This window comes from Microcaecilia unicolor, chromosome 3 (assembly GCF_901765095.1).
Source record: "Microcaecilia unicolor chromosome 3, aMicUni1.1, whole genome shotgun sequence".
Lineage (NCBI taxonomy): Eukaryota > Metazoa > Chordata > Amphibia > Gymnophiona > Siphonopidae > Microcaecilia > Microcaecilia unicolor.
The window spans coordinates 113,850,971-113,869,365 of record NC_044033.1 but is presented as its reverse complement, the minus strand read 5'-3'; the positions used below and the strand labels follow the sequence as shown (position 1 = coordinate 113,869,365).

Genomic DNA, 18,395 nt, shown 5'->3' with positions numbered 1-18,395 from the left:
ATTCATTAGGTGCAAGCTTGGATTTTGTTTCGGGTTGCGTTTGTATTTGGTGTTGCATTGTTCTTGGTTTGATTAAGAAGAAAAAAATGTTCATTACCTCTGTTTGTTGTTCAGAAGACATATTACGTATGAGGCACAAGCTCTTTGTTAGTGTGGTGCCTGTGGCAGCTCAGGTTCTGCACAGAATGTAGTTTCCTTTCTCATTTCTTCTAGTTTGTTAGATAATACTGAATCTGTCTCTAGCTGGCAGGAGCTCATATTGGTTCTCTCTAGAGTCAGAGTTCTCAGTCTGCTGGAAAGAGTGCACAACCCATCAGTCACATTCTGGGCCGGTCTGCGGGGACTAAAGGAAAGCAAATTAGCAGGTAAGAACTAATTTCTCCTTATGTGTGACTTGATACAGTCCATTATTGCTATTTGCAGCAGTATGGTCCTTTAAAAAAAGTAAACTTTGCAAACGGCAAACTTGCGAATATTGAACATATAGGCAAATAGGGGTTAGGTTCCAGCTGTACCTATATTTCCATAAAACTGCACAAAGTGAACTTCAGTTCTATGGGAAATACAGGGTTAGATTCCTGAATGGGACAGCACTTTAAACATACGCACAATTAACTTGTTAATAATGCCAAAAATGCAAAGTGAAAAGCAAAAAGGCTGTTTTGAAATGCACATGTCTACGAATATGCAAACATGGTGGCGCAAATGGCGAATTGAGTCCCTTATTTGAACCTTTGTGGATATGTGAAACTGCGAATACCAAGCGCTTGGATAGCGAGAATGTACTATATTTTATCTACAGATTTGCAGATTCAAACGGAGAAACAGCCTGTAAATAGCTGCTTTGTGCTGCCTCCTGTAAACTCGAGATTTCAAGTTGCTGCTCACAGCTCCAGCAATTCGAATTTGTGTCCTTCGTGTGTCGTGTCCTTTTCATAGAAACTTCTGACTTCCTTTAAAATGCCAACTTGTTATAGATAATTGATGCAATAACAATCAAAATAAGATGCATGATTTTAGAGAGAGCCTGCAAATACTCCTAAAAGTTTTGGAAATTGCTAGCTGACATCTACAGAAATTCACAAGAGAAGACTATTTAGTTCTTTTCACCCCTGCTAGGTGAACTCTCCCTAGTCTGACCTATCACCACCTATCTTGAACACATGCCCAAAGCCCCAAACATAAACGTGAATCCAGCAGGTAGTCTCTCAATTCCCCTTCATCCCAAGCCTGTCTCACTTTCTCACTCCAGCAGTTTGTGTATATGAAGGGTTTTAAGGCAGCCTCACTTTATTCCTTTCCTCCAGCCACACTCCTGTTTCTGCTTTTGTCACCTTTCTTTTCTTGTCTTCTTCTCTGTCGCTGAAAGTACAATTGCACCACAGTTCTGCTTATGGGGTGGCACCACCTATAGAGTGGAGTCTCCTGAGAGGGCTGTGGAGGTGTACTGATGCATGCTTTGGTGCCCCCTCCTTCTGCTTCTAGATGAGCTCTTCCTCTTCTAGCATACCTCGGCACCATAACCATACTTGCATCCGCTCGTTTGGTGCACTGCTTCTGGCCCAGCACAAGTGCCGTCACTGGACTTTAGTGCAACAAGTGCATAATTTGGGGGTTGTTTTAGATGGACCTCTTAGATTTCAGCCGCATGTTCAAAGATTGGTCAAAGGATCTTTTAATCATGGATGTTCAGTAAATTGAAAGACTGCATCTAAACAGAGGATTTCAATATCAATTTATTGTTTATATACTGCTGTATCCCCAGAAAGGGTTCACCACGGTTTGCAGTAAACTAGTAGGCAGTAATTCTTAGGGTTACATTAGTTTGTTGGTATACATTATATATGAGATTGTGAACATTTTACAAACAATTTACAGAAGATCATTAAATCAATAATCTATTTTTCTGGTAGTTACGACAATATATGAATTTCAGAATTATGACAGTTAAGTGCTAGTGGTTATTAGCACTAGGAAGGTAGAACCAATTTTACATATGGCGACAATCGTATAGGAAGGTTTACAGTTTCTTTCAAAGAGAGAGAGAGAGGGTTTGAGGCATATTGTAGGTAGGGAGTTCCAGAATGGAATGACTATAAACAAAAATAGAACAAAGAATTTGAAGAGGTGGACATTTTTGGTGCTTGGTGAGCAAAGTATCAGAAAATGTTGCAACCATGCAGAGTGTACGAATAAGAAGTCTTTTTGAAGATATCAGCATTTTCAAGGTTAGTCCATACACAACTTGGAATAGTACAGAGGCAGTTTTAAACAGAATACTGTTCTGAATGGGGAGCCAGTGTGGCTGTTTTAAGTATGGCAAGACTTCCATATTTCTTAAGGCTGAAAATCAAGCGGGTGGATGTATTTGGATGAGTTGTTTAGACATCAGTTTAGCTGAGACACCCAAATAAAGAGCACTACAATAGTCAGTGAGAGAAAGAACAAGCATTTGAACAAGCAAGCGAATGATGACTGATCAAAGTACTACTACTACTAAAGTAGGATCTGGTGAGTCTTAGATGTCTAAGTTTTTAGAATGTTTTTTTACCACAGTTGATTGTCTTGTGGTTTCAAGGACAAAGAGGATTCTAGGGTGGCTCATAGTACCTTGGATTTCTCCTCCACTGGTATAGATAGGCCCAGGGGTAAGGTTAATGTATTTGGAGTAGAACCATTTGAAGCGTAAAACATAATGTTTGGTTTTGTTCATATTTAGCTTTAGCGTGTTCTCAGTGGCCCAATTTTGAAAGCGGTCTATACATATAGAAAGTCTAGAGATGGTTTCTGATGGGTTGGCGAAGGCTGGTGTTAGCATGAAGATGTCTGCATACAAGAGTAGAAGTTTGTCCTTGTTTGTCCTTTAGTAGATTAATGTTCTTGAGGAACAACATGAACATGTTGTAAAGGAGCAGTGACAGATGGGAACCCTGTGGCACGCTGCAAGATGGTTTCCAAAATTGTGACATCTCCTTGTTGTTACGAATGCAATAGCTTCTGTTGACCAACAAATTGTGAAAACAGTTAAGCACAGGCCCTGATAGCCCGATCTCGCTCAGCTTTTCTAGTAGAAAATCATGATCATCTGCGTCGAAGGCAGCAGAGATGTCAAATTGTAGTGGTATTGTTTGCTTGCCTAGTGATAGCTGTGATTTCACATAGTTCATAACCAGTAGTAGAATTTCTATGCTATGGGCTTTCCTGTTTCCGAATTGATTTGAAAGAAGGCAAGAGTTTTTATCGAGGTATTTTGAGAGTTGTTGACTGACACGTCTCCACTCACCACTGGGCAATAACGGTGTCATTAGATCTAGGACTCCTGCCCTTTGGGATGAGGGTCAGAGCTATTTGGCTCAACTGTTGGAAGAATTCCCCTGTTCAACAGATCGTTGGTCATACCTGTTATCCACTAGGTAATAGAGGGAGAGGATGAAGAAAAGAGGTGAGAGGGGCATGCGTCGAGTGGACCATTTTTTTTTTTAAGTAATGAGGTAACCTCTGTAGGGATGGGTGTAAATGTAGTTCAGTGTTGGTCAGCTCTAGCATTGTTTTGTGTCCAAGATGTATTTGTCATGATTGGTTTAGGTTGGAGGACTTTTGGCCTGTCCCAGTGGTGTAGCGAAGTGGAGTGCAGAGGGTCATTAGAAAAAATGGCGCCTATGCATCAAAGGCACCTGCCACTTCATACTGTATTAACTTTTCCTCCTGGCTGCTGCTTTTTGAGTCGGCAGCAGCCTGGAGGAACTGCGAACATCCCTTCTCTGCCCCTCACTGACTGGGCCACTGAAGCCACTGTCTCCCTGACTGACTTGGCTGCAACAAAATGAAGCCGTTCACTGATCCATAGCCCTATGCGCGCCACTGCTGCCATTCTGCCAGTGTCAATTTCCCTCCTCCTCCATCCCCTGCCCCAAAGAAATAACTTCCTGTTTGGGAGGAGGGAGCAGACAGTGGAGGAAGGAACCGGCAGAGGCAGCAGTAGTGTGCAAAGGGCTATGACCCCGCATGCGGCTTAATTTTTGTTGCAGTCAAGTTGGGGAGGCAATGGTGTGAACAAGGAGATGGAACTCAAAACGTTGAAAGGCATGCTACTGATGTATCCATCTTTTACCTTTTGCCTGTTTCTCCCTTTCCATCTCTCTGCTCCACACAGCCGTTAACTTCAAAGCAAGCAAATCTAAGAGGAACTGCTCCATCCACGTTGTTGATTTTAATTGTTGGTAGCATTTTTATTTGATCTTCTTTTTTTACTTATATTTTTAAGCATACTGGCTTGTGCAGCATAGGCCCATAGCCAGTTAACAATTGACTTTGGCGTGCCTTTGTCTCGTGTGTATGTGTTCTCTTTTGTGTCTTTCTTTCTTTTCTTGTCCTTTCTTCTACCTTCCAGCACTCTAAATATATCAAAGTATTTCCTATTCTTTATCTTTTTTCTGGTGGCTTTAGGTACTAATCTCCATATGTGCGGAAGTGCTGCTAGCGGTGGGGGACGGTCGTCCCTGGTACTTAGTACCGCACCCCCAGCATTCCGCGCTTCATCGTCCTCATCTGAGGAAGAGGAGGACAATGAATCTGAGCTGCTCTCACTGTCTGAGCTGCTTCGCCTGCTCTTTTTCTTTCCTTTCTTTTTCTTTTTCTTTTTTCCTTTCTTGTCTGATGCGGGCTCTACTTCTTTGCAGCGTTTTGTCCCCCACTGGCCCCCCCACTCTCTGCGTGTGTGCTCTGCTCCCCCCCATTTGCGGCCACACTCCCCGCTACCCTGCCCGTTCCCTCCCCCAAAATCGTATTTTTCACATTCATATCAGCATTTACAGTCTCGTGCCCATGCACCCCGCTGGACGTACCTGCGTGCTCTAGCGGCGTTGCTCTGTCCATGTGAGCAGGTTTCTGCCTTGGGATATTCTGTGCAGGGCACCTGTAGCTCGGGTCTGGGGTGCCCTGGGCTAGAGCGGGTGCTGGGTGCTGTGCAGCCCATGGTGTCTGCCATGCCTGGTGAGGAGGGGGGCCAAAACCTGGCCATGGCCCGCAGCATGGAGGATGCTGCGGGTATCCCCATCCCATGCCATGTGGCCACACCGGGTGCTGACTGTGTCCCCCCGCCATCCCCGGACTGTCGTGCTCCCGAGGTATGGCACCCTGCCCCGCTGCGCATGGTGGCGTCCAACCTGCGCTAGTCGGCGGGTGCGGCCAACTGCCTGTTCTGCCTGGTCTCTGTTGTAGCTGAATGGTCTCTACACCGTTGGCGGTGTCACTCGGTGTTCCCGGGGCCGCCTCCTTGCTTCTTTTCTTCATCGATGGTGTGGCCGTTGCTGCGAGGGTGGCTTGTTCTGCTGCTTTCTTGCCACTTTGCTTTCTTTGACCTTTTCCTTTTTCTCCGCTGGCCACCGGCCGCTTCCTCCCTGCTGAGTCGAGCGGGTCAGTCATGCATGCGGCTGTCTCGCCATCGTGCTCTTCCTCCACTCCCATTTCTCGCTCGGGATACACTTCGGCAGCGTCTGCTTTTGCCGTCGTTTCCATGCTGGACGAGGAAGGGGCGGGTGATGATGCCGACACCACGGGATCTAAATAAACTTAAAAGATAATCAGTTAGGGTTCACACATACCTTACAAACATTTCGGGACCATGGGTCAATTTTAGCAGACAATGGAAAAAAGGTGCCAGCACTCAGTACCCCCCAAGTACCCCCCCCCCCCCCCCCCACCCACAAAAGGCCCTACTTATAACCCACAAAATACCACAACGTTCCCTGTGGCTAATATACAAAACTGATAAAGAGAAAATAAAAAAAAAAAAAAACCATGAGGAATTAAAATGTCTATACACAAATTTTCAAAACAAACAAACCTCAGCTACCATGAATTGTATATCTGCCCTCTGCTGGCCAACCCCGTCTCGCATCGCCTGTCTGAGAGCAAGTAGATCGTGACTCCAGGGATAATAGCAGCTGACTTTAAAGCACTTTAAAGCTAAAGGTGGATAATATATTGTTTATATCTGTTACACTTGCACAGGTTTGCACTTGTTAACTCGTGGGAAATAGTCATTATGGTGATTATAAACCCCTAAGGGAACGGATAAGGATTTCAATGTAGAGGTGGGAGGGACATAGGCTGCCTGGGCCTGTCGCAATGCTTTTTGATGCTGATAGGACCCGATTCACGTGCACACCGGCTGTTCTTACCCAATGGGATGCGCTGGGGGCAAGGAAGGATAACGCTCGTGGTTGTTCAGCAAGAAGGAAAGGGGGTACTTTAACTTTATGTCCTGCCCCCGTCGCTAGACCGCTCCCCCCACCGATAGCGCAGCGCGTGCCGAGCGTGTGCTCCACGGAGCCGCAATCAGTTTTTGCCGGCCAACGTTCTCGGGCCTGGCGCTTTGCGGCTAGCCGTCCTCGCGTCTCAGATCAGTAATTAGCCCTGCTGCCCCGCACTCCTCCTATTTATGCTCTCCCCCCCGTCCCTACTCACCGTATTCGAGCTGCTTGGGACTGGAAGTCGGGGACCGGAGCTACCACGCGCGTGGCTGCTGCTAAGGCTCGCTCGAGGTAGGTCTGCTGCAGTCTGCTTGTCCTGGACGCCGGAAGAGGACGTCCAGGCTCCTTCGGGCGTCTTTTAACCCCTTCGCTGGCTCCTCCTGTTGCCAGCGGGGTGCCTCGCAGCGACGGGCTCCGGCACCCCCCCCTTTGCGCCTCCTTGCTCTTCTCGGCGCGCATGCCCGTCGGGGCACGGCGCCATGTTATCTTTGGCTCCGTGCACCCTGCATGGCACTGCGCCTTACTTTTTTACTTATATTTTTAAGCATACTGGCTTGTGCAGCATAGGGATGCGTATACAGAGGAAGTACTGGTTTAATGAGTTAGAGTACTGCTTTGTTCTAAATCATGTCATTTGGAGGGGCTGGTTATAGGGATGCCTTGTATTCATGTAGAGATGTTTTCAGGTGCTTAACAATCAGACTTCTATTTAAAAGTATATTTAAAAAAAACATTAATTAGGTTGAAACCTGGGAGCATTTAATATCTTTTTTCCCTGTGCCTACATCAAAAGATTATGGCATGTCTGGCAACTTGCTCCTTTTGTTTTGTGGATTGCAGTGGTATATTATAAAAAAATACACTTGCCTTTTTTATTACTAGTATTTCACAGAGAGTTATTGAATAATGAGGGAAGGGCATCCTTCATGCAGAAGTTCTGTCCACTCAGTCTAAATATGCTAACATTGTCCAGTTCAGCACACTATTAGCCGCCAAGTTCATACGAGTTAATTATGTTCAGTGAAAAATAAATCTGTTGGCTCAGGCTGCTTACTATTGAATATTCCATCATTGTTTCATTATTGCTACTAAGTATTACATATTAAGGGCATTTGCTTTAAACTTTGTTTTAATTTATTTAGTCCTTACATGCATGTGGTTTTGCTTTTTAAACCCAATGGTGAATGAATCCTAAGGGTGGTTGAACAATTAGGTATAAACTGTTGTTTCTGACTTTACTTGTTTTGGACTGCTTTGGGTCCTGCTGATCTGTACATATGCTGTCTAGAATTTTGGAAGATGGAAATGAGAAAATTTTTTGATGTACTCAGTAGAAGTTGTTGTTTTGCAATGTTTGTATGGATGCCTGTTCTGGTGTGTGCATGTGAGAATATTTGAATAGCTGTCTATACTTATGGCTCTGATTTCTGAACAAGTGGTATCACTAAAGGGCAGACTTAAATCCAAGTTGGTATATATGCTAATCTCAACTTTGTCAAATGTTTCAGACATGTCTATGCATTTATCCCATTATATAACTGAATTCTGGTGTGGGATTTGATGTTTTGTTTGCAGGTTTATATGTTGGGAAAGAAGTCGGGCCTTTGACTATGCTAAGCTATTGTTGACCAGAAAGCCTCTTCATTAATTTTACCTCCTAGATCGAATCAGTTAGGGGAGTTCAGGTGAAATGATTTAGATAAGCACATATTTAATACTGCCTCTAGTAAGTAATGATCTGACCATTGTACAGCCCACTAGGTAGGAGACGTTTGTCAGGAAGAAATACTTGGAAGAAATCGAAGGTGTGACCTTTGGGCCTGAGAATAGTATAGGATAGTTCCCAGAATGATAGGAAAGTTTTAAGGATAGTTACATTCGGATCTGTGTCATCTGCCATGTGTAAATTTAGGTCACCTACAATGATGATCGTGGAGAATTGGCAGAAGGTTTGGGCAATAATCTCTAGTAGTATGGATTCCGCTTTGGGCCAAGAACCAGGTGGTCGGTAAATCAATAGTAGACCAGTGGAGTTAAAGGAGATTTTTTCATCTTGGAGATACATAGCATTAGTTCCGTTTAAGTTAAGACCATAGATTTAACCATGGTGAGTTGAAGGAAACTCTATAGACTATTGCCAGCCCTCCACCTGGTTTTTCCAAGCGAGGGGAGTTTTGTATTTCTGTAACCCTGAGGACAGAAATGTGGGATGAGGGACTGTCAATTTCTACCATCCAGGTTTCAGCTAGAAATGTAATATCTAACTCTTGGAATGTTATCAAATCATTCAGTAGTTGCAGCTTGTTACCCACTTATCTAATGTTAGTGTAGTTAAATGGTACTGGAGTGGTGGTCACAGTGGTGTGGTCTGATGGAACATGCTTGATTGATTTTTAGGTGGATTGTCTTTCTATGAAAGGAACGTGCATGTCTTGGTTTGTCTTTTAACAATTGTTTCAATCTGAGAGCGGAATATGGAAGAGCAGTCAGTGAGGCATCTATTAAATAGGACGTTGCCCCTCCTGGGTTTATGATTACTCAAGACGGTATGTAGAACTGGGATGCTTTTAATCGCTGAGTCATTGCCAGTGGTGGCAGCCATGGTTGGAAAGCCCAGAAAAGCTAGCAGTAGCAACCAAGGCCAACGCATTGTTATGGCGGAAGTTGTAGTGTTATTGAGTAGAAAGAAAAGTCAATTGTGACTTTGTGTAGGCTCTCTTTGAGTTTTTACAAGTTGCAGGTAGAGTCCCATGTGACGTTGCTTACAAAGTTGTGTGATATCAGAATTAAAGACAGGAATTGCTCAGAGCAGCGGGAAATATGATTGGCAGAGATGCAGGTCAGAGATGAGGGCCTCAGAGGATTAAGGTCGTTAAGGTGTGAGTTCACAGTAGTAAGGACATTGGTGTATTGGCGGGAACTGAGATCAATTAGATTATGTGCAGAATTAAAACCGCTGGGAATTGAGAACTTAGTCATATGCAGAGTTAGGTGCTGAACACCATGTGCAGAAGGGGTTTTTCTCCCCTTTGGGGGGGGGGAGAACAGTCTCCCTCCTTTTGGACTATTGGTGGATTGTACTTAGTAGTTAGCAGTCTAGACTAATGTAATGCTCTTTATTTTTATGATTATCAACAATAAGTATTAGGGCACTGTATATTCAGAATACTTGTAGCTAGGTTAATATATCTGGTTGTTCACGATGTCAGCAGATCTTTCCAATCTTGAAAGAATTTCACTGGTTGTATGTTGAGAAAAGAATTTTTAAACTATTACTCTTGATTCACAAGGCTTTAAAGCATGAATCTGATCTTTATTTGGCCATAGTTTTAAAAATATATCATCCACAACAAGTTCTGTAATCAGAAGGTACACAACGTCTGATCATACCAGGATTAAGTAAGACACTTTGAGGAAAGTAGACAAAGAGCTCTTTCAATTGCAGGTCCTATAATCTGGAATCTGCTTCCTCCTCAAATTAGGGCAATGACAGACACTGTAAAAAATTTTAAAAGTTCATCTGTTTAGGCATATGAAAGGGTGGAGGAGGTATTAATACACTGTGCTAACTATTAATTTTTGTGAATTTTGGTTGTTTTTTTTTTTTTCTTTAGTTATATTTATGATTATGTACGTTGATTGTGTATCACTTAGGAATAAGTGGAATGCTAATTAATAAATTAACTTTGGAGGTACACATACCTACCATATCCTGTGCTAGCATTCTCTTCCCTTATATACCATCTCCAGTAGCAGACCCAATCTGCCCTACATGTGTGTATAAATGCACACCAATCGCTGCTGTGGTTCAAATAATCAAATGCTAATCTAATTCAATTAAGGAGTAAAAAGGCCTCAAAAATCTGTCATAGTCAATGAACAGTGTCAATGAAATTTAGTACTGCCACGGACATGTCCATCATAGGCCATTAAAAACCTCCAAAAACTACTCTTCTTTATTCAAACTCATTTTTTTGTTTTATTTTATAAGAGCTTATATTGCCTTTTCACACTTTTATACTGGAAACATATGGCACTTATCTGCTACTGCCCAGCAGGGTCCCGTTGCTACCCAGCATGAAAGAAAGATAGATGTGATTGATTGTCGTTATTTTTTGTAGATCAATATGGCATATCTAAGAGTATTCTCTTGACAAAAACTTGTAAGTGAAATGGGACCCCGTTGGGCAGCAGCAGATAAGTGCCATATGATTCTAGTACAAAAGTGTGCAAAGACAATATAAGCTCTTATTATTTATGGCCTATGATGGACATGTCTGTGGCAATACTAAATTTCTTTGACATTGTTCATTGAGTACGACAGACTTTTGAGGCCTTTTTCCTCATAGCAGTGATTGGTGGAATTTTTTCAATGTTCTGTGGTATAAACCTCAGTCTTTGAAGTGGTCTTTGTGTATAAATGTACAGCCACTTTCATCCACATAGCATCTTAGAGTGTCCTAACAGTTCAGACTCCTGCATGCTGCCACCTCTGGAGTGGATCCCTTGGCTGCTGCCTGAAAGTTTTTTTGAGGGTGGGGGAGAATGATGCATGCAATTTACCAATTATGGTTGAGAAAACTGAGGCACAGGGAAAGAAAATGTTTAACTTGAAAGTAAGAACAGCCCTTTTAGAGACAAAATTAAAGAGCACTTTTCCAAAACGCAGTCCTTTATTTGTCAGTTTTAGTTACGCAATCAATTTTGTTCATCAAGGCAAGATTTGTTTGATGTAGTTTATCCCTGTGTCAAAACTCACTAAGTCCATGGTATTTTAATGACTTTGTGTTGAATACTTTATGTAAAACTCAGTCCAAAAGCTGCTACCTATTTATCTCAAAACTGATTCTGATGGACTGAGTGACTTTTGGAAAAGTGCTCTTCAATTTAGTACTCTAGTAAACCTATATCACAACCTCCTCCTATAAAAGTATTTACTAATGTGCATACTGAATGAGCTCCAAATCGGGTATGCAAGAGAGAAGATCCAGACAGAAGATTCACATTGTATGTACAACTAGAGCACAAGAGGCCAACAGAATAAATGCAGTCTGGGAAGATCTGCACTTATGTAATGCCCCATTCTTTGTGGAGTAACATGCATTCAAAATGTATTCTACTATTCTGGCAACTTACGTGGCAAAAACTTGCTTGTGTTTGTAAAATTAAAGTCTTGCTTTTATGTTTAAGGGTATGGTGTTGTCATTCAGATGTACCCAGGAGGTGGACCTGTCAGAGCAGCAACAGATTGCTTTGGGTTTCCGAAGTCCTTTTCTGACACGCTTCATGAATTCCCTCTTAGCAAAGTCAACAGTCTCCTGTCTGGGAAGTATTCCCCTGAAATCAGCTCTATAGGGCCAAATGACAAGTTGCCCCTGGAAGAGACCAGCAACGGATGCCTGGGTGGGCAACAGGTGGCTGAAAAGGAATTCAGCTCTGAAATGGTCCCAGAGAGTAACGAGTCAGAGGCTCAAGAAGCAATGCAGTTGTCTACCGGAGAGCTAGAAAATCAGGATAACCAAGACCAAAGAAATGCGAAAGAGAAAAAAGACAACGTAAGGAGTCTCTTTCCATGGCCTACCTAATGTTCCCACAACTATAGGAAGAAAAGCCGACTTTTTTTTTTTCTTTACATAAGTACTGCCATACTGGGACAGACCAAAGGTCCATCAAGCCCAGCATCCTGTTTCTAACAGTAGCCAATCCAGGTCACAAGTACCTGGCAAGATCCCCAAAAAGTACAATACATTTTATGCTGCTTATCCTAGAAATATACAAATACAAAATCAATGGCTGTGTTTTGTTCCCAAGAGGGCTCTGTATGAATACACAACAATAGTAGGACAAAACTTGTATGTGGCAATATATATCTTATAGGCTGTAGAGGTTATCTCATAGCATTTTTAGCGACTGTGTATATCAGCGTATCATATGCCTCACACGTCTGCAATTGTAATCATAGACTACCTCCAGCCAGCCAGTAGTTTCGTGTTATATTTAGACTTTTAATTGAAACGTACTGCTGTCTCAAAAACTTAACATTATTGCACACATAAAAAGCAAATAATGCACCAATTCGACTTAACTTAAGGGCTCCAGACTTTATGTGTTGTCTTCGGTAGTGAAAGTTCAACAGTTTGCATCCCAAATTTGTGGAGCCCTTATCGGCAACTCCGTTGTTGTGGTAAGCCCGACAGGACCCTGTTTCGCGGTCTCAAGCTTTGTCAAGGGCAAAAACCTAGCAACAGTGTCTTCAGACAGGCGATTCAGATAGAAGACACTGTTGCTAGGTTTTTGCCCTTGACAAAGCTTGAGACCGCGAAACAGGGTCCTGTCGGGCTTACCACAACAACGGAGTTGCCGATAAGGGCTCCACAAATTTGGGATGCAAACTGTTGAACTTTCACTACCGAAGACAACACATAAAGTCTGGAGCCCTTAAGTTAAGTCGAATTGGTGCATTATTTGCTTTTTATGTGTGCAATAATGTTAAGTTTTTGAGACAGCAGTACGTTTCAATTAAAAGTCTAAATATAACACGAAACTACTGGCTGGCTGGAGGTAGTCTATGATTACAATTGCAGACGTGTGAGGCATATGATACGCTGATATACACAGTCGCTAAAAATGCTATGAGATAACCTCTACAGCCTATAAGATATATATTGCCACATACAAGTTTTGTCCTACTATTGTTGTGTATCCTAGAAATAAGCAGTGGATTTTCCCCAAGTCCGTTTTAATAATGGTCTATGGACTTTTCCTTTAAGAAGTCATCCAAACGGTTTTTTTTTTAAACCCCGCTAAGCTAACTGCTTTTACTACATTATCTGGCAGCAAAATCCAGAGTTTAATTACACGTTGAGTGAAGAAACATTTTTTATGATTAGTTTTAAATTTACTACTTTGTAGCTTCATCGCATGCCCCCTAGTCCTAGTATTTTTGGAAAAGGTAAACAAGCAATTCACTCCACTCATTTCATAGACCTCTATCATATCTCCCCTCAGCCGTTTTTTCTCCAAGCTGAAGAGCCCTAGCCGCTTCAGCCTTTCCTCATAGGGAAATCCTTTCTTCCTAGGCGCGTCCCCATCTGACGTAAGTAACCTACGTAGGTTACTTACGTTAGACGGGGGCGGGCCCAGGAGGAAAGGAGGGATGCCCGAAGACTCCGCGAAGAGGCATCAGCTGTTCTTGCTCGTGCAGCGCCTTCACACAGAGGTGAGAGGCGCTGCGCGGGCCTGGTAAGAGGGAGGGGGCCCGGTGGAGGGGGGAGCAGCGGCGACGACCTCAGGGGGGGCGGCGGGGGCAGAGGATGGCGGGAGGCAGAGCTGGGGAGAAATAGAGAAAGGAAGGGAGAGGGGCCAGGGCAGCCTTAAGTTTTGATTTTTAATGCAGGGGGTAGCGGGGAGCAGCGGCGACCTCGGGCGGGGGGTGGGGCAAGGCCGTCCATAAAGGACATGTTTTTTGTTTTTTTTTAAACGTTTGTGTCATGCGCAGAGCAGCCAGCATAACACTTGGCTGCTCTGTGCATGCTTTATGGGCAGATTATCGACGGGGATTACACCAGTTTAACGATTCTTTAATGCATTCTACTTTACAATACCGCACCGAACATGTGCGACTTGTTCTTTTAGTGCATTCTTCGTTTTTTTTTCAAATTCAGTAAGAACTTTTACGTTTTAGGTTCTTTTACGTTTGGTTGATGCATCTTGCCCTAAGTCAAGAGTATCAGTGATACAAATTGTTGCATTTTCAAAAAGCTTGTTTCTCCGAGGACAAGCAGGCTTAGTAATTCTCACAAGTGGGTGACACCAATCCGCGTCACCCAGTCCGGAATTTACCAAAGTTTAATGAGAGCTTTGTGGAGCACGAGATATGCTCCATGCTCGAGTGGCTTCCCGCCTGCCGCGTGAACGCAGTTTTCTAGAGAGCTTGTTTGTATTTTTCTCTTATTTTTTTCGTGCTTTGTGTTACTGTTGTGGAACCTCTGCTTTTTTTAAAACATTTTTTCCTTAACTTCTTAGCTATGTTGCCCAAGATTAAGTTTCCTTTCATTTTTCATTGTCATCAGCCCAATTTTAGGCCTTGACTTTAGCCGGTAACTTTCCTTTTCTTTTTTGCGTGCCTTCCCCTTTTTCAGGCACTGTTGCTTCATTTGATTTTGGAGAGGAAGTTTTTCCTTCCATGTCCATGTGGCTTTAAGCGCTGTACCCGCTAAAGTCGTCCTAGCTCTGGGAAGGACACCCATTCTTGGTGTTTACAGAGTGTTGGGCCCGACCATAGCCCCACTAACTGTGTTCTTTGTCTTCGTATAAAGAAGAGGACTCATGTTTCTAGAGAGGCTCAATGAGAGAGGATTTTTGAAGCCAAGTCCGGTTCCTCGACACTGGCATCGACGTCGAGCATTGCACTGGCCTCGGGAGCTTCAGTAAGCATGGCTGCTGCTAGACCCTTGGACACTGGGAGCAGTGAAGCATTGTTGAGTAGTCTCCACATGCCTCGAGGCCTCCCGCTGTGCAGGGTCCCTGGGACCGTCCATCGTCGGACCCAACCCCAAGGCGACGTATTGATTCAACGTCGTCCTCATCAGCACCAAGGAGTCACACTGGGCGAAGGCCTGTCACCCTCAATACATGGGGCCAGGAGCTCTGGGACATCGAAGGATTCAGCTCCTGAGAAGCGTCAGCGCCGGGAGGACTGCTCCCCCCTCCATACAGGAGGTACTGACATGTTAGTCTCCCAGCAGCCAAGACCCTGCTTCTGACTTCGGCAGTTCTGCAGCCTGCGCCTGAGCCAGCACCCTAGCTTTTCCCCAGTGTCGGCCCTCGATGAGCACATCTAGGCCTTGCTCCCTGAGCTGCTGGATGGCCTCATGCAACAGTGTGCATCGAGGGTGTAACGCCTACCCTGCCTCCCATTGAGGCCCTGCTTGGCCCTCAGCCTGCGGTGCGGCCTCCGGTGCTGCACGCGGCTCTGGTGTCGACTGCCACCCAAGCCAGTATTCACTCGATGTCGGTGGAGGAAGCTTCACCAGAATCTTTATGGGAGCTGACTTTTCAACACTGCTCTCGAGGATATGTGGTTCCTCCAAGTCCGGTTCTGTCTCAACACTCCCTTCGGGAGGTATTGTCTGACACAGATGAGGAGCACTCATGGGATTCAGAGGAAGAACCAAGGTACTTTTCCTCAGATGAGTCTTATGGAATTCCTTCTGAACCCTTCCCTCCACCTGACAGGGGAAAGTCTCTTCCGGAGAGCCTTTCATGTCCATCTTTCATTAAGGAAATGGCTGATGCCATTCCATTTGGAAGTGGAGGATGAGCCCATGGCCAAGATATTCAAGGTCCTGGATTACACATGTCCTCCTAAGGAGGCTGTGACTGCCCCTCTCCATGAGGTACTCAGGGAAGTTCTTGTCAGGATCTGGGAGTCCCCTCTGTCGGTCCCTGTCATGCCCAAGAAGATTGACACCCAGTACCGGATCCACGGTGCACCTGGTTTTGATAGGCCTCAGTTGCCTCACAATTCAGTGGTGATGGAATTCGCTCTCAAAAGAGCTAAGAGTTCCAGGGATTATGCCTCCTCGCCTCCAGGAAGAGAAGCTAGAACCCTGGATTCTTTTGGAAGGAAGATGTATCAGTCTTCAGTTCTCATTTCCCGAATACAGTCATACCAGCTCTTTACGAGCGTCCACTTGCGAAACTCAGTGCACAAGTTGTCCGACCTGGCTGACACGTGACACACTCTCCTCCCCCCCCCTCCCCCCAGCACACTGAGCCAGTTCACCAGTTGTGAAGCAGCAGATGGTGTGTTGAAAGTTCTTGGCCAGGGGCACTTACGGCACTTTTGATGTGGCATCCAGGATCGCTGCCCAGAGTATAGCAATGCATAGACTCTCATGGCTTGACTTGAAACAATGTTCAGCAGAAGTTGGCAGATGCCCCATGCTGGGGGGGGGGGGGGGGAATAACCTTTTGGAGAGAAGTTTGAGGAGGTCGCAGACCATATTAAAAAACAAAACAAAAAAAAAAACGTACTGATACCATCTCTTCTCTCTCCTGCCAGTTGCCTTTTGCATCAGCCTCCTCAGCTAGGAGGACTTTTGGCAAGCCAAGGAGTTCCTATCAATATGACTATTCAGGTGCTCGAGCTACTAGGGTTCATTTTAAACTACCCCAAGTCCCATCTCCTCCCTGTCCAGTGATTTGGAGTTCGTTGGAGACCTGCTCAGTACTCGGAAGGTTCAAACCTACCTTCGGGAGACTAGAGCGGACACTCTTGTCCTTGCTTCCACGATTCGAGTCTCTCAACAGGTCACAGCTCGGCAGTTGTTGAGATTGTTGGCCCACATTGCTTCCACTGTGTACGTTACATCCATGACACGTCTTCACATGAGATCAGCTCAAGACTGTAACGTGGTCTTCAGTCCACACATTCACATCACACTACTGCCTTGGGCAGGATAACCAACGCGACAGTTCAGGCAGACAATGTTGCAGAATCCAACTACAATCCAACTCCACCCTCTTAGGCCCATTTTATTCCGTTCCAGTCTGCACTCATTCAAATTGTATATAGTTTCAGGTTAATCTGTGCTATGTCCTCGCTGTTGCAAGACCTAATTGACCCATTTTTGTTTTTGGTGAGCCTGGATGCTAGGGATTCCCCACTTGTGAGAATTAATATGCCTGCTTGCCCTCGGAGAAATCGCAGGTACTTATCTGTAGCAGGTGTTCTCCTAGGACTCACCTTGGAGTTGTCTCCTTTTGAAGTTTTTTACTTTTGCTGTGGTATTAAACTGAAGAGACCGTGTTCTCGTGGCGGATGGGAAGGCACTCAAACGTGCGAGTTGGAGCTTGTCTCGCTTTCATTAAACTTTTGGATCAACGTCACCCTCTTGTGAGAATATAAATCCTGCTGTCCTCGGAGAACACCTGCTACAGGTAAGTACCTTAGTTATCTCCTTCCTCCCTCCACCCCCCCCCCCCCCAACCAAAGAAGCAGGTGTGGAAAGGGTAGACGTAAATCGTTTGTTTACTCTTTCCAAAAATACTAGGACTAGGGGGCACAGAAAGAAGCTACGAAGTAGTAAATTTAAAACAAATTGGAGAAAATATTTCTTCACTCAAGTAATTAAATCTGGAATTAGTTACCAGAGAATGTGGTAAAAGCAAGTAGTTTAGCAGGGTTTAAAAAGGGTTTGGATAATTTCCTTAAAAAAAAAAAAAAAAAGTCCATAAGCCATTATTAAGATGTACTTGGAAAAGTCCACTGCTTATTCCTAGGATACAAAATCAAAGGAAATAGAGCACTCACTCTGAGTAATAATCAACCACCTCTGTGATAATTTTTCTTTTTTTCTTTACTTTCTTTTTGATAATCAGGGAGGAGTCTCATATAATCACCATGGCCAATTTCACTTCACCCATGCAGTGAACCTATGCTCGTGTGTGTATTTTTAATCATAGACTCACCCCCCCCCCCCCCCCCCCTTAATTCATAGAACTTAACTTGCTCTAGACTTTGCATTGGTAATCATCTCACTCTGAGGTAATACTATTAATGCTGAGTGCTAAATAACACTTATCTGTATCTGCCGGTGTGCTCTCATTCCCTGACAAGTGCCTGTTTCGCTATTCAAGCTTTGTCAAGGGGGAGTCATAGCACCGGACCTGCAATGATATACAAAGCCAACAGCTTATATCAAATACTCCCATTCAGATATGCCCCTGGCTCACGGTCTCACTTTCTTGTTGCCTTCTTGTCGCCATATATCCAGAGATTCATTATGGCAGTGGCGTCTTATTTGTACCAGCTAAACTGGAAACAGCTGATCTCTCTACGCACTTCCTGATGTCTACATGTGATCAAATGAAACACCCCCAATGTAAATATGTTTTTAACCCTTCTGGTTCTAGAGTGTTTAAATGGTAAATCCAGTAAATTTCCCTTTGCAGCAATTTTCTATTGTAATCACCACCCCTTGACGCTGGACAAATTTGGTCAGTCACCATACACTTTAAAACATCAATAGAATGGCCATTTTGTACACAATGTTGGACTAACGGGGTCCCTATATTTTGAGCTAATATTCGTGAACGATGTTCAGTCATTCTCGCATGCAATGATCTCGTCGATTT

General features: G+C 44.2%; 1 protein-coding gene across 4 annotated transcripts in view; it reads left to right on the top strand.

Annotated features, from left to right (window-relative positions):
* TRMT6 (tRNA methyltransferase 6) overlaps positions 1–18,395 on the top strand; it is a 101,383-nt gene that overhangs the window by 53,419 nt on the left and 29,569 nt on the right. For all 4 annotated transcript variants that reach the window (XM_030196305.1, XM_030196306.1, XM_030196307.1 and 1 more), the window contains one exon: positions 11,445–11,809. In XM_030196305.1, coding sequence (XP_030052165.1) covers positions 11,445–11,809 — 365 coding nt within the window. The remainder of the gene's footprint in view (positions 1–11,444; positions 11,810–18,395) is intronic.